Here is a 27,795-nt window from a genome sequence, read left to right on the forward strand (position 1 = left end):
GATTGGTCGAGCTGCTGCCGCTGTGAATCATCACCGCTCGCGATTGGTTGGCGCCTTACAGCCGCTCCAGCGGGGAAAGAGACCTGGGGGCGAGGAGGTTACTGGCTTGGGGTCGCAGCGACCATTTGGAAGCGTCTGGCAATTGGTGGTGTTGGGTTCGCGATCTGTGTGGTCTTGACCTCCAGAGACTAGGGTCTAGGGTTTTTATTTTAAAGAGGAGTTTGTTTGTTTGTTTGTTTGTTTTTGCGGGGGGTGGTGGTAATGGACTGAATACTGATTGGGACGTTAATTGGAACATTACAGATGTGAAGAGCAGAATAAATTCATGTTCTTCATCCTTCATGCGGTCCATTAGGGTACTTTCATTGTTCAAGTCTCACTCAGCCAGTGTGGCTGGCAAATTTGGGCCGATCTCGTGCTGAGAGTGGGAAGTACTGCAAGCATTTTAATACTAGGCCAGGAAGTTCGATTACTGTTCAAGATGGAATTTCTGAAGACCTGTGCACTTAGCAGAAGTGCACGCACAACGGTTTGCTTCTGGAGAAGCCAAGTTGTACGAAAGCCTCGCATTAGAAAGATCAGTACTACCTCTGCAAAAAGTTCTGTTATGCCCGCTTGGGTGATAGATAAGTACGGAAAGAATGAAGTGCTTCGATTTACTCAGAACATGATGATACCTGTCATACAATATCCAAACGAAGTCATTATCAAAGTTCACGCTGCGAGTGTAAATCCCATAGATGTTAATATGAGAAGTAAGTTTTCAATAGGCATTCTTCATGACTATTTTTTAAGGTCTTTTAGAGAATTTCACCAGCGATCACTGTTTAAAGGTAAATTGTTATTGGGTTAGCACAAAGGAATTGTTCAGGTTTTTATGAGAGTGTCTCGGCAGGTATACTGTGTTCAAAGTGATTAAAGTTGCAATGTTTATGGTATACTTTGTTGCTTCCCTTGGGACTTGCCAGTTGTGTTTGCAGCTAGCTGTCTGGTGTGCACTCCTTGAGAGCTTTGCGGTATTATTCTGAGGCCCAACACAAGTTGTAGAGGTTTGGTTGTGTTTTCGCATCAGCTCAGGATTTGCATTTTTTAAAAAAATTTATTTATTTATTTATTTTCCCTTTTGTTGCCCTTGTTGTTTAACATTGTTGGGGTTATTGATGTCGTTGTTGCCGGATAGGACAGAGAGAAATGGACAGAGGAGGGGAAGACAGAGGGGGAGAGAAAGACACCTGTAGACCTTCACCGCTTGTGAAGCGACTCCCCTACAGGTGGGGAGCCAGGGACTCGAACCAGGATCCTTACACCCGTCCTTGCGCCGCGTGCCCTTAACCCACTGCACCACCGCCCGAATCCCTAAAGCTAGAGTCTGTTCAACAGAACTTTTTTTTTTTTTGACACCTGCTTCACCATCTGTGAAGCGATTCCCCTGCAGGGGGGGGAGCCGGGGGCTCGAACCGGGATCCTTGGGCCGGTCCTTGTGCTTTTCACCACGTGCGCTTAACCACTGTGCTACTGCCCAACTCTGCATTTTTTTTCTTAAAAATAGTGTCTGGGAAAAAAAAAAGTCTCTGATCTTTACTTCCCCCCTACTCACAGTCGTATATTGGTCTAGCGAAGAAAGCTGCAGAACAGAACACCAGGATATACACAGTACATTCCAGGTTTCTTCTGTTAAATAACATTTTTTCTTGTTACACTCCATCCTAAGTGGGACGACTGACTGTCATTTTGATTTCTCCTGGGGGATATGACAGTTTGGCTAGCACTATCTTCTTTAATATATACTGTGCAGTGGTTACAAAAGATAAGGGACCATTTGTGAATTGCTTTAAACTTTGGGAAATAAGGATGAAAATGTTGATGACAACTCATTCATGCCTTCTGAGTAAAGTAAAAGTTTCTTTTAGGATAACTGGCCAGTTAACATTGGTGTAGCAGAAGAGTAGCAGTCTCTTACACATGGCTTTGTTTATTGTTTTAATAAGATCGCTGTATTTTCATACATACTTCCTGTACTTCTCACGATATGTTATTTCAAGCGTGTGAAGAAAAGCCAGCGACACAAGTATTGGACGGGTGGAAAAATCATGGCTCATTTTTGCACAGAAAAACAGAAAAAATATGTCTGGCTTTTCTGACAACCCATAGTTGGAAAAGGCTTTTGACAGATTCCTTGAAAAGACCTTGGGGATATAAAACTTGGAAGGACTGCTGGTAAAAGGAAGGTTTAGTTCCATTTTCTTTAGGTCTTGATTAATTCCCAATTTTGAATGCTGCAATTTTTAAGTTAGTAAATATGTGTAGATCTGTGCTGTGTTCTTTAGTAGTCATTAGGAAATCTATGTGTTTGTTTTTTTGTTGTTTTTTTTTTTTTTTTGCCTCCAGGGTTATTGTTGGGGCTCAGTGCCTGCACCATGAATCCACTGCTCCTGGAGGCCATTTTTCCCCCTTTGTTGCCCTTGTTGTTGTAACCTTGTTGTGGCTATAGTTGTTGATGTCTTTCGCTGTTGGATAGGACAGAGAGAAATGGAGAGAGGAGGAGAAGACAGAGAGGAGGAGAGAAAGACAGACACCTGCAGACCTGCTTCACCGCCTGTGAAGCGACTCCCCTGCAGGTGGGGAGCCGGGGGGGGGGGGGGGGGGGGGGGGGGGGGGGGGGGCCTCGCACCGGGATCCTTACACCGGTTCCTGCGCTTTGCGCCATGTGCGCTTAACCCGTTACACCATCACCCGACCCCCAGGAAATCTATGTTCTTAGTCCAGATGTGATATTCTAGAAGTAATTGGGGTGGGGGGGGGGAGGACGGGGAGAATATTTAGCTTAAACCAGTGTCAGCATCATATACTATAGTTACGTACCACTGAACAATAGGGATGGGAATGTCATAGAGTGTAACTACACAAACCAAGGGGTCTAGCCTGCTGCGGACGCAGGCGATGTGGTATAGCTGCCATGCTATGTGCCACCTGTCTGTCTGAAATGGCATTCAACAACGCACATCTACCTGTCTGTGCCTAGTTGATTAAATTCAGACAACTTCTAGCATTTATTTTTTTCACTAGATTTAGCACCAAATAATAATATTGTTTGAAAAGCTTTTGAATTAATAAATAAACATCCTGAGGAGGCAAAATAGAACTGTAAACAAATATTTTTTTATTTTGTATTTTGTTTTGCCTCCAGGGTTATTGCTGGGCTGGGTGCCTGCACTACGAATCCTCTGCTCCTGGGGGCCATTTTTTCCACTTCATTTTGTTGGATGAGACAGAAAGAAATTGAGAGAGGAGGGGCTGACAGGAAGAAAGAAAGACACCTGCAGACCTGCTTTGCTGTTCGTAAGCCGTCCCCCCCAGAACTGGGAGCAGGGGCTCAAACCCGGGTCCTTTCGCTTAGTACTGTGTGTGCTTTGATCAGGTGCGGCACTGCCAAGCCCCAATATTAAAAGTTTTGAAGACAGTTTCAGAATTGGAATTTCACTCACGTTTTGGGCAATGGTATCTTTAGTTCAATAACTGGTGGTAACTATCCAAGTACTTATTTTTGAAAGGAACAGCAGCCTTTTTTTTTGCTTTTTTGCTTTCCTGGTGATGAGGAAAGGTTATAAGGTTGATTACTTTATAACCTACATGTTGACGACCTAGAATTATAACTGGCCATCACTTCTCAAGTAGAATTTTATTTTAATTTAATTTAATTTAATTTTTTTCTTCCGGGATTATTGCTGGGGCTCCATGCCTGCACTACGAATCCACTGTTGTTAGAGGCTATTTTTTTCCCCTTTTTGTTGTCCTTGTTTACCGTTGCTATTATTATTGTTGTTATTGTTGCTGTCATTGTTGGATAGGACAGAGAGAAATCAAAAGTGGAGGGGAAAACAGAGAGGGGAAGAAAAAGACAGACACCTGTAGACCTGCTTCACCGCTTATGAAGCGACCCCCCTGCAGGTGGAGACCAGGGGCTCGAACCCGGATCCTCACCCCGGTGCTTGTGCTTTGTGCCATGTGTGCTTAACCCGCTGCGCTGTCGCCTGGCCTCCTCAGATAGTTTTTTAAATCCTTCCATTTTCTTCCTTTAAAAAAAAATATATATATATATTAGTGATTTAATATTGGTTTACAAAATTGTAAGATAAATTTCCCACCACCAGAGTTCTGTTTCCATTCCCGCCACTGAAAACTACATTAGTTCTCCCAAGACCACAGATCTGTAACTCTTTGCATTTTCTTGGAGGAAACAGATAAACTGTATTTTACAGGTGGTTATGGCGCCACAGCTTTAAATATGAAACGAGACCCTTTACATATTAAAATGAAAGGAGAAGAATTTCCCATGACTTTGGGTCGGGATGTCTCTGGTGTGGTGATGGAATGTGGACTTGATGTGAAGTACTTCAAACCTGGAGATGAGGTAGGTGATCAAGGAAAAGCTGTCAGCCCTTTCCTTAGTGCGCAGTTCTTTCTGCTTCTTTTGTGAATATACTCCCTATGGTATCCTTGACCTTTTTATCCCGCTCTCCACCAAAAATATGCAGAAATGTGGGTGGAATCTGAATTTTCTTGACTCTGTTGTTACAGGTTCATAAATAATTCCAGAATAGCTTGCATGGCCTTGAGTTTTCTAGATTTAGTGCTGAGGCGCTGCCAGACTTTTTAATGGCCTGCTAGATAAGGCACCTGGATGGTGCCCCTGCTCTCTCGGTTGTGTGGCCCAGGCCTGAGCTGGGTCCCCACTGCACTGGAGGAAACTTTGCTGCTGTGGTACCTTTCCCAGTCTTCTCCTTTCTCTCTCTCTCTCTCTCTCTCTCCCTCTTTCTCTCTCCCTCCACCCCCTCTCTAAGATGAGAAAGACTTTTATTTTACTAATTAATTTATTTTGGGGTAGAACTGATAAATTGAGAGGAGTAAGAGGAAACAGAGAGGGAGGGAGAGAGAGAGAGAGAGACAGACAGACAGACAGACAGACAGACGTGTAGGACCCCTTCCACACTTGTGAAGCTTCCCCACCGCAGGGGCAGGGGGCTTGAACCCTTGTCTTTGTACGTGGCAGCATGTGTGCTCAGTTAGGCGTGCTGCCACTGGGCTGTTATTTCTCTCTTTCCGAGAAAGTTTAGCTGGAGCAATGAATCTCTGAGGATGATTTCAAAAAAGAAAAGGAATTTCAAAACTTTAAAATACAGAGGATTAGGACTTTTTTTTTTGGTATTATTAAAAAAAATTACTTTGCTTATTTATTTTATCACTAGGGTTTTGTTGGCACCACAAATTCACTGCTCTCATCGGCCATTTTTTTCTATTTTTTCCTTCCTATTTTATTTGCTAGGACAGAGAGACATTGAAAGAGGAGGAGATAGGGAGAAAGACAGACCTGCAGACCTGCTTCACCATTCATGAAGCATCCCCCTGCAGGTGGGGAGTGAGGGCTCAAACCCAGATCCTTGGGCATGGCAGTGTGTCTATGTTCAACCCGGTGGGCCACGCCAGCCCCCACAGTGAATGGATCTTCAAGTGGTGATGTCTACCTTATGGGCTAGATGGTTTAAAATAGCTCAAGTTCGGTATAGTTACCTTGAGCTTTTACACTAAGAGATTAAAGTGAGTTTAGAAAAACAGTTGACATTATCCTAGTCGCTTTTCCTTACATAGCTCATCTAATCCCTATGAGATAAGTCAGATGCCATACTATAAAGAGATCTTGGGGCCGCATGGTGGCGCACCTGGTTGAGCGCACATGTTACAGCACACAGGGACCCGGGTTCAAGTCCCCAGCCCCCCACCTGCAGGGGAAAGCTTCACAAGTGGTGAAGCAGGGCTGCAGGTATCTCTCTGTCTCCCTCCCTCTCTATCTCCTCCTCCTCTCAATTTCTGGCTATCTCTATCCAATAAACAAATAAAGATAAAAAAAATGTTTCTGTGGTCCTGGAGGTGGCGCAGTGGAGAAAGCATTGGACTCTCAAGCATGAGGTCCTGAGTTCAATCCCCAGCGCACATGTACCAGAGTGATGTCTGGTTCTTTCTCTCTCTCCTCCTTCCTCATTAATAAATAAAATATTTAAAAAAATATTTTAATAAAAAAATGTTATTAAAAAAAAGGATCGCAGAGCCAATAAGTGGAGAGCCAGGCTTGTGATTCCCACAGATTGTATTCTTGGAGGTGTTCAACCCCACAGAATCTTACTGGCCGTAAATTGACTGGTATCTGTTTGCCCAGTGGTTTGATTTGATAAATCTAGAATTGTACTGATACAGTGATTTCATGTAAAAATAACTTCTGTTTTGCATTTTTCCCCATGGAGGTGGGAGTAATAGGTTAGTGTTCCCTCATGTTTAGCTTTGGTTAGAAAAAAAAACAACAACTCTGTTTTTAATGCAGTTTATGTGTGTGTGTGTGTTTCAGGTCTGGGCAGCAGTTCCTCCGTGGAAACAAGGCACCCTTTCAGAGTTTGTTGTAGTCAGTGGGAATGAGGTAACTTGTCAGTTCTGTGTTGAAATGACGTTGGAAAGTATAAACAAAGGTGAACAAATATATCAACTGATTTGCTGATTTTTTTTTCCAGATCGGTTTTGTGGTTTGTGAGCCGTTTTGAACGCGCTTAGCTGGAGAATAGAAATTTCTGAAAGATTAAAAAAAGCCTCTGGTGTCATTTAATAATGCTGCCTGCCAGAGCAATTGTCTTTGTCTTATGGAGTAAGAATTTGGAGTGAGATCTGGTAGCCCTGCTGTGTTTCTTGATTTTTTACCCAGTAGAAATAGCTGAAACCGAATATACCAAATGGAGCGTAGTGATTAATCATAAACAGAAGCATGGGAAGTATCAAGCTGTTTCAAATAACTTTAAAAACAGGAATCTAATAAAATACAGTCAGGAGGTCTGATAATCTGAATAGAGAGAGAGGGCTAGCACTCAGGAAATGAACTACGGGGCGGGGGGGGGAACGGGGAGAAAAGGGCATTACTGTTCTAGACTATGTCTGGAAAGATCACCTTTCAGTACATGGGAGTAAGAAAACAACTGATCTCAACAACAAATGAAAATGTGTTTATTAGGACTTGAGGTTTATTTAGATTTCTTTCGGACTATATAGTCAGGTCTAGTGGGCTTATTGAGTGTGTGTGTGTTTTTTTTTTTTTTTTTTTAGTGAGGATTTCAGCTCTGTATTGATCACACAGCCTATATAACATTCCTGAGCCTCTTTGAGGCAGACAGTCACTTGAAGAATATTCCATAGGGACAATTTTGGAGTGACGTCACAAGAAACAGACAGGGTGGTGTAGACTTATCTGCCAGGACAATTGTGTATGCACCTGACGGTGTTCATAGTTAACCTGAAGCCACTGCTGACTTTAACTGTTATCTTCAAATAAAGGTCTCTTTCAAGCCTAAATCCCTCACTCACACTGAAGCTGCCTCTTTGCCATACGTGGCTCTCACAGCATGGTCTGCCATCAACAAGGTCGGTGGTCTGAATGACAGAAATTGCACAGGAAAACGGTAAGTAGAAGTGTTGGTGTCTAAACTTTCTAGACTGTCTTTGTTGTAGATTTGCCAGAAACATTAAAAGAAGCATCATCCCACGTGAGAATAGTGTGACCATTCTGAACCATTTCGAAAGAAGTCCGTTTATGTGGGGGCCGGGCAGTGGTGCACCCAGTTAAACGCACATGGTACTAAGTGCACGGCCCGCTTAAGGACGCGTGTTCCAGCCCCTGCCCACCTGCAGGGGAGTCGCTTCACAAGCGGCAAAGCAGGTTTGCAGGTGTCTTTCTCTCTCCAACTCTCTCTCTCCCCCTCTTCTCTCAATTTCTCTCTGTCCTATCCAACAACAAAAAAGGAAATAAAATAAAATAAAATGGCCACCAGGAGTGGTGAATTCACAGTGATAGACCTGGAGGGAATGAATAAATAAATATTAAAAACTTTCAAAAGAAAAGAATTCCATGGGAGTCGGGCGGTAACGCAGTGGGTTAAGTGCAGGCGGCGCAAAGCACAAGGACCAGCGTGAGGATCCCGGTTCAAGTCCCCAGCTCCCCACTTGCAGGGGGGTCCCTTCACAGGCGGTGAAGCAGATCTGCAGGTGTCTGTCTTTCTCTCTCCTTTTCTGTCTTCCCCTCCTCTCTCCATTTCTCTCTGACCTATCCAACAAGGATGACATCAATAAGAGCAACAATAATTACTACCACAATAAAACAAGGGCAACAAAAGGGAATAAATAAATAAATAAATAAATAAAGATTAAAAAGATAAAAAAGAAAGGATTATGCTAAAAAAAGAAAAAAAGAAAAGAATTCCATTTATGTCACTTTGTGCTTTCTTTTCTTTCTTTCTCTTTTTTAATTTTTACTTATTACTGGCTAGAGACAGAGAGAAATTGAGAGTGGAGAGGAAGAGAGGACAGGAAGAGAGACAGAGAGATGCCTGTAGCCCTACTTCACCACTTGTGAACCCTGGAGGTGGGGACCGGGGGCTTGAACCTGCGTCCTTGTGCGTTTTAATGTGTGCTCTTAACCAGGTGCGCCACCGCCGGGCCCCACTTTGTGCATTCTTAACCTTATTCTGTTGACCTTAGCCCAACCAAATGGGAACTTGAAAACTGAGGTATGTAGGTGAGTGTTAGGGATCTAGACCTTCTGAAAGAATGCGTAATCTGGGGTTCACTCGAGTAGGGCACATGCCCTGCCATGGGTACAGGAACCACTTGGGAGATGTGATATCTTATCCTTTTTCTGTCTCTCTCTAAATGAAAGTGTCCCGGGAGTGATAAAACCACACACACTCAAGACCCCTGTCTACAAAATAATAACAATGCAAATGTTTGTATGTGATTGTTTGGAGAAGAAACAAAGTTTTTATCATGTTCCTAAAAACAAAACAAAAACACAGTTTAAGAATCATTTCACCTAGCTGCTCAAGAATCATGTCCAAACTCTGGTGTTTTTGCTCCTGCTTCTGCTAGGAGTTACTCTCCTGTTTGGCAGAACGTACAGACTCCAGAGAGGCTTTCTGAGGTTACAACAGCACAGTGAGTGAACCTAGTTGGATGTGCAGGAGTTCCTACTGATGCTGATGTTCTTTAGCTGGGTAGCCCATCAGTCAGTTCTGTGAGTTTTGTTGAAGGATCAGGTGAGCTCAGACCTAGAAAACTAGTGACATAGTGTGTTTCTTCAGACGTTCAGGCTGAAATGTTGTGAGGCGCTGGGTGGCTTTTTGGGTTGCTCCGTCTAGTGGTTTGCAGGTGTGATCTTTCAGGTGTGGCTGCCCTGTGTCCGCAGGACACTGTATGTTAAGTACTCTGGACTCTGTGGCACTGAACTGAATGAAAGCTTAGTATTTATATTCCTGAAAATAATGTGAAAGCTATTCTTCTCATGAGGCGTTGCTGCCTTTAGTCATGTAACTCCAGGCAAATATTTATTCCTAAAGGTTAATCCTCTGTGTGCTTCAAGCTCTCGAGGCTTATTGTTTTTGATGCTATGATTCTGGCCAGACATTTTGTGAATGGATTAATTTGACCACAGCAGCTTCCTAGTGTTTGTCTCTGTTAATCTTGCAAAAATCGTCCTCAGGATCTTTAGATCTTTACGATCACTGCAGGCTCTGCAGTGACACTGATGCTTTGCTTCTGTTCTGTTTGCCCTTAAAAACATTAGACTTTCTGTGCTGACCTAGTTATATGTGTACTGTGGTTAGAGAATTCTCTTTTCCTTTTGTCTAGGATTCTCTATACTTGCTTCTAGTATAATGTAGAAAACAATAAGGGAATCAAGTGGTAGTGCAGTGCGTTAAGCGCAGGTGGTGCCAAGCGCAAGGACCAGCGTTAAGGATCCGGGTTCAAGCCCCCGGCTCCCCACCTACAGGGGAGTTGCTTCACAGTGGTGAAACAGGTCCACAGGTGTCTTTCTCTTCCCCTCTCTCTGTCTTCCCCTCCTCTCTCCATTTCTCTCTGTCCTATCCAACAATGATGACATCAATAACAACAATAATAATAACTACAACAATAAAACAACAAGGGCAACAAAAGGGAATAAATATTAAGAAAAAGAAAACGATTTAAGTTGGACCTTGCTGTTGTCTCAGATATAGAAGTATGCACACCAGTTTATTTTAGGTTTTGTGGATAATTGTTTTGTGCTGTCATTTATAGTATTAAAGCCCATGGTTCCCAGCTGCAGGGGGAAAGCTTCATAAGTGGTGAAGCAGGGCTGCAGGTGTCTCTGTCTCCCTCCCTCCCTCCCTCCGTCTCCCCTCTCAATATCTCTCATAAAATAAATAAAATAGAATTAAAAAGTATACAGTTAATATAGTCTAAAAATGATTTCGATTCATGTAACGAAACTGGAGTGAAACTCATGAGATCCTAGGTGTGTCTCTTGGGTGGCTGGTCTGCACTTCCCAGGTGTTTGTTGGCCTCAGGACACGTTTGTTCTGAGTGGCGGTGAGTGCTTGGTTCTGGTACTCAGGGAAACTTCAGTTTACTGCACATGGGATAATAATGGCCTGCTTATTTCCGAGGCTCAGATGAGACATGTGAGCACCTTAAAATACTGTAAAAATGCCTTTACCTAGAGAAATGTTATTACAGTGGGATTTTATGATACCTGAACTCAGAGGTCCTGGTATCCACACTGGCTCCTCAGTTTGACTGTTCACTGCGATTGGTGGGGTGTATGCTGGTTCCTCTCAGTACGAATTATTCTTTTTCAAATGTGAGCTGTTGGCATGAAGTCACACTTGAGTCTGCACAAAGGAGGTCAGTGTTTGTTATCAAGGACTAACAGTCTGGGGGTTTTAACCAGCTCATTAAAATCTCCCAAACTAACAATGACAGAAATGCTCTTCAGCATCTTGGAAGATTTTGTAGGATTTTTTTTTTTTTAATAATAACAAGTATTTGAAATCAGTACAAATTTTTCTTAGAGTTTGATGTGCCTGCCTTTTCTTTACTATATAATTTCATTTCTGTAACGGCCGAGTATTAGTGAACCCAAGGGATAATTTATGTCAATAATATCTGTTATTTATGCCATCCGACACTACAGTGTCTCTAGAAAAATGTAAAATTATTTCCTGGTTTCTAATTTATCCATAGCTCATGATTTATTCAGTAGGAATCGAAAGATATTAGATGTTTTGTTTTTTTTAAAAAAATGACACTCACAGACGTGCTTCATTGCCAGTGAAGTGTCTCCCCTGCATGTGGAGAGCAGGGGCTTGAACCCAGGTCCTGTGCCTGGTAATGTGTGTGCTCAACTGATTCTGCCACTGCCTGTCCCCCTAAGGGACATTTCACTGTAAACTGTGTGTGCTGGGAACTCAGAGCAGCAGTTTTAGAAATGCCTCCCACCATTTTTATTTTTATTTTTTACAATTAGGCTTTATGACAATAAAATGCTATGATGTTAGTATAAATTAGGTTTCAGATTAATTCTACTTGTAGAATCAGTCTCAAAAAATTAGATTTTCACCCCCCCTCTCTCTAATGTGCCTGACAGTAGTTAAAAATAGATCTTTCTTTTCTTTCCTTTATTTATGATTGAATAGAGAAAGAGAGAAATTGAGAGGGGGAGGGGGAGCTAGAGAGGGAGAGAGACAGAGAGACATCTGCAGTCCTGCTTCACCACTCATGAAGCCTTCCCCCTGCAGGTGGGGACCAGGGGCTTGAACCTGGCTCCTTGTGCACTGTAGGGTGTGCGCTTAACCAGGTGCATCACTGCCTGGCCCCTTCATACATTTTGATTTGCAAGCAGTTAAGGTATAGATGTCTCACCTCATAAGACTGTAACATTGAAAAGTGCTTGTACAGGAGTGGGTGCCCAAATGCTAAGTGAAAAGCAACTCGGGGGCCAGGCAGCGTCACACCTGCTTGAGAGCACACATTATAGCATTCAAGGACCCGGGTTCAAGCCTCTGGTCCCCACCTACAGGGGGAAAGCTTTACGAGTGGTGAAGCAGGGCTGCAGGTGTCTCTCTGTCTCTCACCCTCTCTAGCTCCCCCTCCCCTCTCAATTTCTCTCTGTTTCTATTCAATTATAAGTAAAGGATTAAAAAAACCTTTAAAAAAATCAACTTGGTTATGGAAAGGAAACCAAGAAAAAAATTTTTATTTATTTTCCCTTTTGTTGCCCTTGCTTTTATTGTTGTAGTTATTATTGTTGTCTTCGTTGTTAGATAGGGCAGAGAGAAATGGAGAGAGGAGGGGAAGACAGAGAGGGGGAGAGAAAGACAGACAGCTGAAGCGACTCCCCTGCAGGTGGGGAGTCCAGGCTCAAACCGGGATCCTTCCCCTGGTCCTTGCGCTTTGCGCCACTTCCGCTTAACCTGCTGCACCACCGCTGGACTCCCGAATATTTAATTCTTAATACATGTGTGGAGAGGATGTAGAGCTTGAGCAGAAGGGACAGAGAACATTAGATTTTAAGGCTGAAAAATGCATAAGCCATGGCATAATTAGCCATTGTCTCCCCCTAGCCCCGTTATTCATTTATTTATTTTTGTATCTACTACTGACTTAAAAGCAGCCTCTGGGCGCGAACTTCAGGAGAGAGGGACGCAATGAGCAGGCTGGGCAACGCTGAGTTGCAGCGCTTTCATAAGCGGAGTATTCCCGAACGCTCGGCCTGCAAAAGCTGCTGACACTCCTTCTCTACAGCGAATAGGCTTCAGTGAGGCTTGCCTAGGGGGGCACCAACTCTATCTTCCTCTGCGTTGGAAGTGATTTGAGTGACACAAGAATAGTTAGTGTCCCTGAATTCAGTACTATGAACTGTCAAGGCCCATCCAGTTTACTGCTGACTTGTCATTTTATTTGACATGCTGTTCCTTTTTTGGAAATTTCTTTGGAAGACAAAAAAAAAAAAAAAAAAAAGAGTGCAGACTTTGGCTGAATCTGCACAAGACAGGGAGTTTGCGGGACCAGAGAGTGATGGGTCCCAGGCTTTCTTTACAAGCTCATTTAGGGATGAGGTTACTCCTTGAGCTTCCAGGGTGATTTGCACTGGGGGGGGCGCCATCAAGTGGCAGCATCGAGAACTGACACTGCTTCCTCAGAACTACTCCCTCTGGCCAGGCAGTGCTGGCAACTCTCTCCCTTTTTTGTTTTCCATTTGGTGGAATAAAACTGCATTGCCTCAAGAATTATATGAAATTGGTGAATTGAAAATAGAGCTATTATCTTCGATATCCTCAAAGCCAGCATGCTCAGAGAGAGAATCACAAATTAATAGCAAGGGTTTCTTTACTGGAGGAAACTTTAATGCAGTCTTTCTAGTAGGCAGGTGAGTCTGTCGGTTGAAACAAGGACAATTCTTTTTTTATATTTATTTATTTATTTATGTATTTCCTTTTTGTTGCCTTTGTTGTTTTTATTGTTGTTGTAGTTATTGTTATTGATGTCATCGTTGTTGGATTGGATACAGAGAAATGGAGAGAGGAGGGGAAGACAGAGGGGGAGAGAGAAAGACAGAAACCTGCAGACCTGCTTCACCACCTGTGAAGCGACTCCCCTGCAGGTGGGGGAGCCGGGGGCTCGAACCGGGATCCTTACACCTGTCCTTGTGCTTTTTGCCATGTGTGCTTAACCCGCTGCACTACTGCCGACTCCCGACAATTATTTTACTGACTGTAGGCTAGGATGCTGATTTGGGTGATTGAAAAAAAATCCTTTTTATTTTATTTTCCCCTTTTGTTGCCCTTGTTTATCATTGTTGTTATTATTATTATTGTTGGACAGGACAGAGAGAAGTAGAGAGAGGAGGGGAAGACAGCGAGGGGGAGAGAAAGACAGACACCTGCAGACATGTTTCACCGCCTGTGAAACAACTCCCTTTCAGGTGGGGAGCCAGAGGCTCGAACCAGGATCCTTACGCAGGTCCTTGTGCTTTGCCCTACGTATGCTTAGCCTGCTGCACTGCCGCCTGGCTCCCTGGATGTTTTTTCTTTTAATTAGGGGATTAATGGTAAAACATGGTAGTTTGTACATGCGTAACATTTCTCAGCTTTCCACATAACAATTCAACCCCCACTAGGTCCTTCTCTGCCATCATGTTCCAGGACCTGGACCCGCCCACCACCCCCCCACTTTTACTTTGGTGAGATAGGCCAACTTCAGGCCAAGTTCTGCTTTGTTTTTTCCCTTCTGATCTTGTTTTTCAACTTCCATGAGTGAGATCATCCCATATTCATCCTTCTGTTTCTGACTTATCTCATTTAACATGATTCCTTCAATTGGGATGGTTTTTTTTTTTTAAATTTTTTATTTAAGAAAGGATTAGTGAACAAAGGCATAAGGTAGGAGGGGTACAACTCCACACAATTCCCACCACCCAATCCCCATAACCCACCCTCTCCCATGATAGCCTTCCCATTCTCTAGCCCTCTGGGAGCATGGACCCAGGGTCGTTGAGGGTTGCAGAAGGTAGAGGGTCTGGCTTCTGTAATTGCTTCCCCGCTGAATATGGGCGTTGACTGGTCGGTCCATACTCCCAGTCTGCCTCTCTCTTTCCCTAGTAAGGTGTGTCTCTGGGGAATCTGAGCTCCAGGACACATTGGTGGGGTCTTCAATCCAGGGAAGCCTAGTCAGCATCCTGGTGGCATCTGGAACCTGGTGATTGAAAAGAGAGTTAACATACAAAGCCAAACAATTTGTTGAGCAATCATGGATCCCAAGTTTGGAATAGTGGAGAGGAAGTGTTAGGGAGGTACTCACTGCAAACTCTAGTGTAATCCTGCTTTCAGGTATATATTTTGCAGTAGTTTATGGATACGTGTGAACATAAGCTCTCTCTCACAGAAAGTGTTGTATGTCTAGGTTATGGGACTTTGTTAGAAAGTGAACTACCTGAGATGAAATTAGAGTGTACTATTAAAGGAAAGGTCTCACCCGAGTAATGAAGCTGAAGGGTTGTCATTCCACATGTGAAGTCTCTGGATACAGTCTGAGGTGAAGCATGTTGAGATGGCAATCGTTGCTTTGGTTAGGTTGTGATCGGCGGATGCAATATTATTTGGTTTGGATTGGGAGATGCATACGGGAAAGTGGGCCCTATCCAAGGGTGCCAGGACTGAGGGAAGTAGGGGCTCTATAGTGAAGATGTGAGGTTCCTGCTGTCTTAGGGTTCAAAAAGACAATCAATAGTTAATATTATCATCACATTATTTGTTAATAGGGTTAACTTTGAAAAGTCCCTTTGTTATGGTTTGCTGTACAGTACTGGGATGGTTTTTAAAATTAAACAACATTGGGGCTTGGCAGTGAGGCGCCCAGTAGAGCACAGTACCACAGTACCCTGGCCCCAGTTCCTGCTCCCCACCTGGGGGATGGGAAGAACTTCACAAACAGCGGAGCCGGTCCGCAGGGGTCTGTCTTTTCCCCTCTGTCTTCCCTGCCCTCGCAATTGCTCTTTGTCTTATCAAATAAAAGAGAAAGGGGGAATAATTGGCTGTTGGGAGTGGTAGATTTTTCATGTAGGTACCAAACGCCAATGATAACCCTGGTGGCAAAAATAAATGAAATAAAAAAAAAAATCAAGCCACACTGATGGAGTGTCAGCTGCAGCCAGGGCGTTTAATATCGGATGGAGTCAGGACTCTGTCCAGGTGGCCTTGTAGAGCAGAGCAGGTTGGGAAGGACCCGTGGGCATGAGAATCCACAGTGATAATTGCTAAATGACAGACATGGATATCAAGCTCGAGGGTACCCGGAGAGTGTTGTGGAGAAAGACCTGAACTTGGGCTGTCATGGGAAGAGACACTCTTGCAGGTTGTGAAAGCTTCTGAGTTTCCAAGAAGTGGGCTAAGTGCTGAGACTTGGGATTAACATGAGGAGATGAGGATAACTGGAGAGGGAATTCTGTTCAGGAAATAAAAGCAGGCCCGGATCCTCCGTCTCAGCGCACATATGCATAATCATACCAGCTTGCGATGAGATTTCCATCTCTGCAACGTCAGGGGTTTTGCTCCCTCCTGACTCCACCTTCACTTCTCCATGTCCCCGCCATTGAATGGACACCGTTGTGTCAAGTGGAAGGAGGGCTGCAGAGAGCAGATGTAAAGCCCTGGAGACGTGGATATTCATTCTGACAGGACAGAGTCATCTACCTCCGAGGACACCAAACTGAGGATAAGACTGACTTCCTCTTAGGAAAGCTGATGAGCTTGATGGAACGCATCTCAACAAAGGACATTTTTCCCCATTCTGGCAGGAATTCAGTCAGGAATGCGATTTTCCTTAGAGAATGGCTGAGTCTACTCTGGCAGATTGGAAGAGATCTTTAAGTTTCCTCTTACTGAGAAAATTATGGTAATTTTAGCCGAGAAAAATTACAGCACCTGAAGGTGCTGCCTGAGCGACCTTTAAAGAACGGAGGTGACTGTGGTCAGGAGTTAGGCCACTCAGCAGGGCAGAAACCTTCCAGGCATGAGGGCCCACATTCGGGTCCACGCACCGCGTGGGAACAGCGTATGGATGGTGAAGTGGGAGGACTGTGGTGTCTTCCTCCCCCCCTTTTTTTTTCCCTCTCTCCTCTCTCTCTCTCTCTCTCAAAAAAAAGTACAGAATGGAAAAAAAAATGGCTTGGCTGCTCATACAATGGTGGCTTCATTTGTGCCTGACGCCCTGTGTTCATTCCTGGCACTGTCTAAAAGAATAGTAATTGCAGGTGGTCCGGGAGGCGGCGCTGTGGCCAGGGCACTGGACTCTCAAGCACGAGGTCCTGGGTTCAGTCCCCGACGGCACATGTACCAGAGTGATGTCTGGTTCTTTCTGTCCTCCTGTCTTCCTCATTAATAAATAAATAAAATCTTAAAAAGAGAGAGAGAATAGTAATTGCAGTATTGCAAGCTTGGAATACTTGGAATTCTTGGTTTAAACTTCAGAGAATGTCTGTCTCTAAGCATTTATTACTTCTTTGTGAATCTAAAGTAAAAAAAATTGTATAGTGTAACCTTGTTAAAGGCTTTCTTGAATGTTTGCACAAGCCGATTCTAAAACTGAATGACTGTTTGCTTTGGGATAGCTCTGAGCGAGGTACATATTGGAAGCATGTGGTTTATACAGTTGTATTTGCTTAAAATTCTCATTAATTGTGATTTCTTTTGCATTGCAGGATTTTAATCTTGGGTGCTTCAGGCGGAGTTGGTACTTTTGCTATACAGGTAAAACCCATCTGTTTTTTATCTTATGAAAAAGAAGACAGCAGAGCCATTGTGCTGTCTCCCCGGCCTCCTCTCTTCCATTTTTCTGATAGTAGAGACAGGTAGGCAGGCAGGTGGACAGGGACCACGACACCAAAACTTCCTGGAGTGCAGTGGGAACTGAAGCAGCACGCTAAGCAAATGAGCTATTTCATTGCCCTGACAGACCCTTCATTCTGATACTAAAAATAAAGAATATAATTTGGAGTTCATTCAGATCAGAAAATTGTATGCATTGAAGGACACCTTTAAGAAAGTAGAAAGACAGTTACAAAGTGGTAGCTGATGTTTGCAAGTCATCTGTCTGATAGGGGAATCGTATCTAGACTATATAAAGAACTCTTACAACTTAATTACAGAAAAAGCTCTGATTAAAAAAAAACGATTCACTGGTCACCACGAGCAGGGACTTGGGCCCCCACCTGCAGGAGGTGTGGAAAGCTTCATGAGCAGTGAAGCAGGGCTGCAGGTGTCTCTCTCTGTCCCTTCCTATCTTCCTCTTCTCTCTCAGTTTCTCTCTGTTCTCTGAAATAAAAGAAGACAAAGTGCCACCAAGAGCAGTAGATTTGTCTTGCAGGCACCGAACCCCAGTGGTAACCCTGGTGGCAAAAAAAAAAAAAAAAAGATTAGTATGCAGCTGAAATAGACATTTCTTGAAAGTAGATATGTCAGTGACTAGTAAGCCCATGGAAGAAGTTCAGTATCGTTACTTAGGAGGGAAATGCAAATTAAAGCAACAGCATGACACAAACAGAAATTTCCAAGTGTTGTCAGTAGTGACCGTGCAAATAGTACAGTTCCTGTGGAAAACAACCAGGCACTTGCTTAAGACACTGAGTCGGATTTGCAGCGCAATTTGGACGTTTGTGTGACGTGGACCATCTGAGTAACACAGACTGGTACGTGGTTGTTCAGCACAGCATCAGCATTCATCAACAGCCTCAAGTAGAAAAACCCTAATCTGGCAGTCGGGCAGTAGCGCAGCGGGTTAAGTGCAGGTGGCGCAAAGCGCAAGGGCCAGCATAAGGATCCCAGTTCGAGCCCCCGGCTTCCCAGGGGAGTCGCTTCACAGGAGGTGAAGCAGGTCTGCAGGTGTCTGTCTTCTTCTCCCCCTCTCTGTCTTCCCCTCCTCTCTCCATTTCTCTCTGTCCTATCCAACAACGACATCAGTAACAATAATAGCTATAACAATAAAACAACAAGGGCAACAAAAGGGAATAAATAAATAAAAATTTTTTTAATTAAAAAAAAAGAAAACCCTAATCTGATCAAGTATAAACTCCTAGAGTGTGGTAGACACACAGTCACAGAGGAAGGAAGTTCTTTCTGCTGCGTGATAACAGTTGGATCAAACTTTAGAATGAAGGACCTAGACAGAGAAGGTTTTTTATGATTTTATGACTTTATGATTTCACTTGTGTCATATGTCTGGAAGAGACCAATCAGTAGAGACAGAAGACGATTTAGAAGCAGCAAGGGGCTAGGACAGGAGGAAATAGGGAATGAATCTATACTGGGGGGCGGGAGGGACGGCGAATGGTTTACTACCCAGTGGCTGACACGTGGGTGTAATGTCTCATTTTCCTGTGACAGGTGTCTGCAAAAACACTCTTAGTTCCTTTTCCACCATCATGCCCAGTGGCCGTGGGGTTCTGGTACCTGATAACACATTTTTTTAAAAATATTTTTTTATTTATTCCCTTTTGTTGCCCTTGTTGTTTTACTATTGTAGTTATTGTCATAGTTGTTGTATAGGACAGAGCGGGAGAAATGGAGAGAGGAGGGGAAGACAGAGGGGGATAGAAAGACAGACACCTGCAGACCTGCTTCACTGCCTGTGCAGCGACTCCCCTGCAGGGGGGGAGCCGGGGGCTCAAACTGGGATCCTCACGCTGGTCCTTGCGCTTTGCGCCCTGATAACACATTTTTAAGTGCTCACTTTGGGGAGGAAACATTTTACTATTTTATGATCTGATTACGTGGACTAGTGATCTGGCCTGAGTTGATGTAGTCATCTGTGAGGGGAGCTGTTTCTTTGTAAAAGTGTCCCAACAACTATGTGAAAAGGTGGATGTTACCATTCAGCAACCATTAATGGGCAACTTACGGTAATAGAAAAAGGGGGCCAGGTGGTAGCGCAGCGGATTAAAGCGCACATAGCACGAAGCGCAAGGACCCCCAGCTCCCCACCTGCAGGGGGTTCGTTTCACAGGTGGTCTTTCTCTCCCCCTCTCTCTCCTTCCCATCCTCTCTTGATTTCTCTCTGTCCTATCTGACAACAATGACAGCAGTAACAACAACAATAATAACAAGAACAGCAATAAACAACAAGGGCAGCAAAAAGGGGAAAAAAATAGCCTAAAAGGGGAAAAAAATAGCCTCCAGGAGCAGTGGATTTGTAGAGCAGAAAATTCAGAGTGTGGGACTCTCTGCCAGTCAGATCGCTTGGACACTTTCATGTACGAGAAGTAAAGGGCTGTGGAAGTAGTGTTAGTCCACAGGATTTGCCTGTCCGAGGTCCCCAGGCTAATCTTAGGTTACTGCTGTATTCACGACAGCCTTGTTTTTCACGATATTATTCAAATAACCCGTGAATAATAGGCCTACTGTGGTTTTCCATACATTAAAATTACAAAATGATCATGGCAAAGAATTGACTTGAATTCACTTCCTAAACTGAATTGAAGCTTATGCTTTTGTCTTTTTTGTTATAAGGCATTTCTAGCCAGTTGTCTGTTTTATAGTTGCCATTGTAACCTGTGACTACAGCATTTATTTGCAAAGAGCTAAATTAGACCTACTTTTTTAAAAAAATAGAATAAAAATTTATGATATCAGCTTTATAATTTAAAGTCAGAGATAGCACGTCATGACAAAATGTTTTGATAAGTCTTGACGAGGTGGCAAAAATAGAGAAACCACGCTATTAAATACATTTCATATAAATTATTTCCCAGCTTTTACAAGTGCTATAAGACTAATTTCTTTTTTTAATTTAATTTTTATTTTTTCCTTTATTGGGGGATTAATGTCTTACAGTTGACAGTAAATACAATAGTTTGTACATGCATAATATTTCTCAGTTTTGCACATAATACAGCCCCCACTAGGTCCTCTGTCATCCTTTTCCAGGACTTGTAATCCTTTCCCCCACACCCCCAACCCACCCCAGAGTCTTTTACTTTGGTGCAATACACCAAAAGAGTACCTTTTCATCACCTTGTACTTACCTGTTTGTATTGATGCAGTGTCTTTTTTTAAAAACAAATTTTACTTATTTATTTATTGGATAGAGACAGCCAGAAATCAAGAGGGAGGGAAAAGATAGAGAGGGAGAGACAGAGAAACCCCTGCAGCCCTGCTTTACCACTTGCAAAGCTTTCCCCCTGCGGGTGGGGACTGGGGGCTCGAACCCGTATCCTTGCGCATTGTAACATGTGCACTCCACCAGGTGCACCACCACCCACCCCCAGTGCAGCTTCTGAATCAAGGCTGTGCTAACATTTCTTGGAGATGCAAATATAGAGATGTCATATTCTTATGTTGTGAATATATTTCAAACAGTCATTTCCGAAGAGCATGGGACTCCCCTCCCCCCCATTTACTTTTGGCATTAAACTTGAGACTATCAACTGCTGTCTTTTCCGAACCCAGCCAGGCACTGAGCCTTTCTCTAAGCAGATTGGTTAAATCTTCCTGACAAGGAGACTGACTGTCAGCCAGGAGACATGAGACCTGTGTCTCAGATTTTCTTCGTGAACAAGAATCTGGAATCATCTTCACTAGTCTCTGACAGATGACTTCCTGTACTTCCTGTTGAGATGAAGCATTTAGACTTCTTTGGAAATTAGCCTGATACACATATACAAGGTGCCAACTATATATTTTTTTAACACAGTCCACTTTCTACATGACTCTCTCTTCTCGTGTCAGGTAATGAAAGCATGGAATGCTCATGTGACAGCAGTTTGCTCTCAGGATGCTAGTGCGCTTGTCAAGAAGCTTGGGGCAGATGCCGTCATTGACTACAGATCCGGAAATGTGGAAGAGCAGCTGAAGTCTTTAAAATCGTGCGTATTAGAACAGTGTTCATGTCGGCAAGCGGGGCCAAGGGAGGCTGGCAGGGCAGGCTCCAGGTGCCTTGGTGGCCTCATGCGCATGCTGAGAAGTCTTCTTAAGGGACCTGGTAGTGGCGCTTCTGGTTGAGAGCACATGTTACAATGCTCCAGGGCCAGGGTTCGAGCCCCAGGTCCCCACCTGCAGGGGGAAAGCTTTGTTAAGTGGTGAAGCAGGGCTGCAGCTGTCTCTCTCCCTCTATCACCCCCTTCCCTCTCAGTTTCTGGCTGTCTCTATCTAATAAATTTTTTAAAAAGATAATAAAATTTATATATAAAAAAGCCTTCTTACACTTATGTTTAAGATTCTAAGCCATGAGAAGTCATTTAAGCTGCTTTCTGTTGTAATTCCAGATTTTAGTTATTTTGCTTAAAATCTTTTGCTAAATTTCCTCCCTTTCTCTCTTTCTTTCTCTTCCTCTCTGTCTTTTGAGAACATCTCCAGGGCTTCAAACATACTACACAACCTCCCTGTCAATTTTTTGAGAGGGAGTGTGTGTGTGTGTGTGTGTGTGTGTGTGAGAGAGAGAGAGAGAGAGAGAGAGAGAGAGTATGAGTGTGTGTGTGTGTGTGAGAGTGTGTGTGAGCGAGAGTGTGTGTGTGTGAGAGTGTGAGTGTGAGAGAGTGTGTGTGTGTGAGTGTGTGTGTGTGTGAGTGTGTGTGTGTGAGAGAGTGAGTGTGTGTGAGAGTGTGTGTAAGAGAGAGTGTGTGTGTGTGAGAGTGTGTGTGAGTGTGAGAGAGTGTGTGTGTGAGTGTGTCTGTGTCTGTGTGTGAGAGAGAGTGTGTGTGAGATAGTGTGTGTGTGAGATAATGTGTGTGTGTGAGAGTGTGTGTGCGTGTGTGAGAGAGTGTGTGTGTGTGAGAGATAGTGTGTGTGTGTGAGAGAGAGATAATGTGTGTGTGAGAGTGTGTGTGTGTGAAAGAGATAGTGTGTGTGTGAGAGAGTGTGTGTGTGTGTGAGAGGGAGAGATAGAGTGTGTGAGAGAGAGTGAGAGAGAGAGAGGGAGACATAGAGTGTGAGAGAGAGAGAGGGAGAGAGAGAGGCCCGAGGAACAGCACAGCGCTGCTCCACCATCCACAGAGCTTCCCCGGCGCTGCCTACTGTGCTTCCGTGTGACACTCGGACTGAAAGCACCAGCGCGTCATGCAGACAAGGCTTACACTGCGCTGGCCTCCCCTCCACTTTCGGTTTACACATCACTTTTACTGCTGGTTTATACGGAGCTTGAAGGCAGAGTTGGGAGTGCATTTTCTTCTTGTTTTTTTAATATTTATTCCCTTTTGTTGTCCTTGTTTTATTGTTGTAGTTATTATTGTTGTTGTTATTAATGTCCTCATTGTTGGATAGGACAGAGAGATATGGAGAAAGAAGGGGAAGACAGAGAGGGAGAGAGAAATACAGACACCTGCAGACCTGCTTCACCACCTGTGAAGCGACTCCCCTGCAGGTGGGGAGCCGGGGTCCAACCGGGATCCTTAAGGGGTCCTTGGGCTTTGCGCCACGTGCGCTTAACCCACTGCGCTACCGCCCGACTCCCTGCATTTTCTTCTGAAGCACCTGTCACCACAGGAAGAACTTAGAGCCGTGCATGAGTGATCAGCAATAAGCATGCTCTCAGTGTTCGCCTTCATAAAGGACTTCCAAGAACCAAAGACAGGATCAGTACTGACAGTAGAAGCTCTTCAGTTGTTCTTATCTGGGGAAAGGCCAACCAGGATGTTGTGATTCGATCTCCTCCTCCAGGTTTGATTTTATCCTTGATAATGTCGGTGGATCCACTGAAACGTGGGCACTGAAGTCCCTCAAGAAATGGTCAGGGGCCACATATGTGACGTTGGTGACCCCTTTTCTCCTGAACATGGACCAGCTGGGCATAGCCGATGGCATGTTGCAGACAGGAGTCACCGTGGGTTCGAAGACATTAAAGGTAGGAGTCCTGCTCGGTGGGCAGGCAGGTACTAACTTCGAGCCTCCGGAAGGTGGCTTCTGACCGCTCCATTGCTCTCCTGGAGGTAGCAGAACACAGCGGCTGGGAGCCTGGAGCCTGGAGTCACACACCGGCGACGCTCCACTCAGCGTCTGTGATTCTGTCCAAGCTGCTTAGTAGCTTTCAGTGCCAGTCAATATCTGTCTTTTCCCTTTATCGGGAGGATTAATGGTTTACAGTCTACAGTCAAATATAGTGGTTGATATCTGTGTAACATTTCTCAGTTTTCCACATAACACTCTAGCCAGCCGCACCCCCCTCCCATCCTCCTCCATCATGTCTCAGGACCTGAACACTCCCCTCTGCCCCAGAGTCCTTTACTTTGGTGCAGTACACCAAACCCAGTCCCAGTTCTGCTTTGTGTTTTCCAATTTCTTCTTTTTTAAATGTTTTTTTCATTTTTATTATTGGGTAGAGATAGAGAGAAATTGAGAGGGGAGGGGTAGAGAGGAAAGAGACAGAGAGACACCTGCAGCCCTGCTTCACCACTTGTGAAGCTTTCCCCCTGCAGGTGGGGACCAGGGGCTTGAACCTGGGTCCTTTTGCACAGTAATGTGTGTGCTTAACCAGGTGCACCACCACCTGACCCCCGTTTTCCCGTTTGGTCTTACTTCTCAACTTGAGTCTTATGAGTGGATCATCCCATATTCATCCTTCTCTTTCTGGCTGATCTCATTTAGCATGATTCCACCCAAGATGAGGTGCAGACGGTGAATTCACGATTCTTAATAGCTGCGTAGCATTCCATTCTGCATCTAGACCACAAATTGCTCAGCCACTCATCTGTTGCTGGACATTTGAGTTGCTTCCAGCTTTTGGCTATTACAAATTGTGCTGCTATGAACAAAGGTGTACACAGATCTTTTTGGTGTTTGGTTCCTTATGATCAATCTATCCCTAGGAAAGCACCAGTTTTTTTTTTTTTTGCCTCCAGGGTTATCGCTGGGGCTTGGTGCCTGTACCACAAATCCACTGCTCCTGGTGGTCATCTTTTTTCTATTGTTGTTGCTGCTGTTGTTGTTGGATAGGACAGAGAGAAATGGAAAGAGGAGGGGCAGACAGGTTGAGGGAGAGAAAGATAGACACCTGCAGACCTGCTTCACCGCCTGTGAATTGACTCCCCTGCATTTGGGAAGCTGGGACTCGAACCCGGATCCTTATGCCGGTCCCTGCGCTTTGCAGTATGTGCGCTTAACCCACTGCGCTGCCGCTAGCCCCTAAAGCATCAGTATCTTTACTGTACAGGTTTGTAGCATATTGTGAAAGTTAAATGAGATTGCAGCAGAACCAGAAACTCTTAAAGGGAGAGGCGGGTGAGGGTTGGGAGTATACTGGTCACCCAGTGCTTAGTGGAGAAGAAAGACTCCCTTTGATGGTGAGGATGGCGTGCAGACACCCGCCGTGGGGAGGTGAACTGCACGCATGTGACACCAGCTGTCGGGATGATCTGTTTCCTCCAATAAAATGATTTAGAAAAAAATAAGTCTATACACATACACGGGAAGTCTGAGCATAGCATATCTATCAGGATTTAAAACAAAGAAAGAATAAAAGGAGATTTTCCATGTGAGGAATGTGGCTAACAATGTCTCATCTCAGAGAAGTCCTTAGTAAGCAGTAGTCTTAATTATGATCCTCTCACACACCTTGTGCTTGCTTGTTTTGATCACTCTTTCTGATTCAGTTCCTGCCTGCCTGCCTTTTTTTTTTTTTTTCTTGCCACCAGGTGTCACTGGGTGGGACTCAGTGTTTGCTTGATGCCTTCATAGTTCCCAGTGTCTGTATCTTTTTCTTTTTGATATAGAGAGTGAGAGAGAAAAAGACGCCCCAGCAGGTGGGGACCAAGGCTTGAACCAGGATGTTTGTGCATGGTAATGCGTGCGCTCTACCAAGTGCACCACCACGTTTCCCCCCCCCCTCCCCCCATCAGCAGGCTTAACATGCAGTCCCTTGAAAGACAGCCTATAGCTGGCCATTCTCTGCTGGGAGCAGTGAGGTAACCCCAGTGATTCTCAGTCTGGGGCTTTCAGATCTTTACAAGTCCGTGCACATTCTTGAAATTCCAGAAACCTGAAGGAGACTGTGTTCTTATTTCAGAAGCAAGGTTACAGAGGCTAATTCAAACCATTGTGCTTTTTCTGGAATTGTATCAGCTTATTCTAACACTGCCTATCTCTTGTGGGTCAGAAACTCTAGCTCTTGATAGCGTGTGTGCGCGCGCGCGCGGAGTGGGGGGGGAGGGGAACTTCTGGATTTGATCAGGCAGCCTGACTCTGAACAGTCATTAAAAAAAAAAACATACTTCTTTTAGTAGCTTTCAAATATGTAGCACATCATAACTGGCACTTTGTATTTCTTCATTCCTTTCACCCATTTCATCTCCTTCCAACCACTGCCAACCAACAATATTAAACATAAAATTTATTAGTGATTTAATATTGATTTGCAAAAATTATAAGAAAACGGGTATAATCCCACACTGTTCCCACCACCAGAGCTCTGTGTCCCCATCCCCTTCACTGGAAAACTGCAGGACTTCTCCCAGGGTCACAGATATGGGTTGATTGTGATTTCCATAAATAGATATATTTGCCCTTTTTTTTCTGTGATCTTGCATTCTCTCCTTTTAAGTCACACCAACTACTTCTGAGTGTCCTTCTTCCCCCCACTCCCCACTTTTTCTCTTCTCTCTCTGGATCCTGTTAGAATTGGAGTTCAGAGCCCTCTGGTCATCTTTCCTTCACATTGCTCCCCCAATGGGAGTATGGGCCAAAATTTTCTCTTTTCATTTATTCCCTTTTGTTGCCCTTGTTTTTTTATTGTTGTAGTTATTATTATTGTTGTTATTGATGTCGTCGCTGTTGGATAGGACAGAGAGAAATGGAGAGAGGAGGGGGAGACAGAGAGGGGGAGAGAAAGACAGACACCTGCAGACCTGTGAAGTGACTCCCCTGCAGGTGGGGAGCCGGGGGCTCGAACTGGAATCCTTATGCCGGTCCTTGTGCTTTGCGCCACCTGCACTTAACCTCTGCACTACCGCCTGACTCCCAGACCAAAATTTTTTATGGGGTGCAGATGGAGGGAGTTCTGGCTTCTGTAGTTGCTTCTCTGTTGGACATAGGCGTTAGCATGAACAGAGTCACTCTCAACAGGACTGCAGGAAGCTATGTCACCAGCTGAACACACCCACTGTGTGGTGGGCCTTGAAGCCTCCTGCAAACCATCTTCATTATGGGCTAATAGGAGGACCTAAGAGCTTGCTCTCTGCTTAACATGACCATTAGCTGTCATCACAATGAGACAAGCTTACAGTGTAGTTGCTAGTTATGGGTCATTGGTTTAAAATCTGAATCTGTGTTGAACTAGAACAAATGAGAAGGAAAATAAAACAAATAAATTCTGTATTTTAATTTTAAAAAATTGCAATAAAAGGAAAAGGTCGCTGTAATTCCTCATGGTAAAAAGATGATGAGGATTGGGGCATCAGGCGGTAGCGCAGCGGGTTAAGCACATGTGGCGTGAAGCGCAAGGACCGGCCTAAAGATCCCGGTTCGAGCCCCCGGCTCCCCACCTGCAGGGGAGTCACTTCACAGGCGGTGAAGCAGGTCTGCAGGTGTCTCTCTTTCTCTCCCCCTCTCTGTCTTCCCCTCCTCTCTCCATTTCTCTCTGTCCTATCCAACAACGACGACATGAATAACAACGACAATAAAAAACAACAAAGGCCACAAAAGGGAATAAATAAATAAAAATATATATGAAAGATGGTGAAGATTATTTTGAACCTGCCAGCACTGACCGTGAGGCGACTAGCTTGATGATTATCTTTAGCTTCTTCTGTCTTAGGGAAGTTTGTCCAGAGCCTTTCTGGTGATAAAGTATTGGCCCTCCTCTCTTTAGTTCTAGGTACAGGTTAAGTACTTAGAGATGAACAAGAAGAACTGTGTTGAGGAGACCACTACCCAGAGCTCGGCACCGTGTCTGGGTGAGGAGCAGACCGGGCTCTGTGCTCCAGATTTCCGTATCTTCACTCGATTCACACAGCAGCCGGAAACTGGCCACAGGGTGCTGTGTGGTGGAGAAATGAATCTTAGCTGTCCTTTGTCCCTTCTTTCACTTTTCACAAAGCCCAGCCTTCCCACATCCTTTAAAACATACATTTCAGTTTTCCATAAGACGTCAGTGTGTATTCTAAAGTGACCTCTTCCAAGTGAACCTTCAGGCTTGTCCTCAGAATGAAACTTCCAGGCACAGTTCCCTTCATTTCCTCCTTTCCCCCTGCTTGAAAGAGGATAGGACCGATCTCCTGTGAAAACCTCTGACGGAGTTTCTGGTGTCTTGCTGAAACTGCACAGTTAAAGGCTCCTTGTAATGCTCTGGACTCTCCTGCCTGCTTCAGTCCCTGTCGCCTCTCTCCCTGTAATGGCCTGGGGGAAAACACACACACACACGCACACGCACACGCACACGCACACACACACACACACTTAAAGCCTCCTTGTAACG

General features: G+C 44.4%; 1 protein-coding gene across 2 annotated transcripts in view; it reads left to right on the top strand.

The window, feature by feature from the left end:
• Nucleotides 1-37: 37 nt before the first annotated feature.
• Nucleotides 38-27,795, top strand: part of RTN4IP1 (reticulon 4 interacting protein 1) — a 38,295-nt gene continuing 10,537 nt past the window's right edge. Inside the window, exons 1-7 of one of the 2 annotated variants that reach the window (XM_007523923.3) lie at nt 38-755; nt 4,260-4,411; nt 6,398-6,466; nt 7,369-7,493; nt 17,102-17,150; nt 21,123-21,259; nt 23,049-23,232. In XM_007523923.3, the coding sequence (XP_007523985.1) occupies nt 482-755; nt 4,260-4,411; nt 6,398-6,466; nt 7,369-7,493; nt 17,102-17,150; nt 21,123-21,259; nt 23,049-23,232 (990 nt within the window). In that variant the 5' untranslated portion in view covers nt 38-481. Of the gene's footprint in view, nt 756-3,184; nt 3,340-4,259; nt 4,412-6,397; nt 6,467-7,368; nt 7,494-17,101; nt 17,151-21,122; nt 21,260-23,048; nt 23,233-27,795 lie in introns of those variants that run through there. The other variant, XM_060190689.1, reaches the window with a different exon arrangement.

Source organism: Erinaceus europaeus, chromosome 4, assembly GCF_950295315.1.
Source record: "Erinaceus europaeus chromosome 4, mEriEur2.1, whole genome shotgun sequence".
Classification (NCBI taxonomy): Eukaryota; Metazoa; Chordata; class Mammalia; order Eulipotyphla; family Erinaceidae; genus Erinaceus; species Erinaceus europaeus.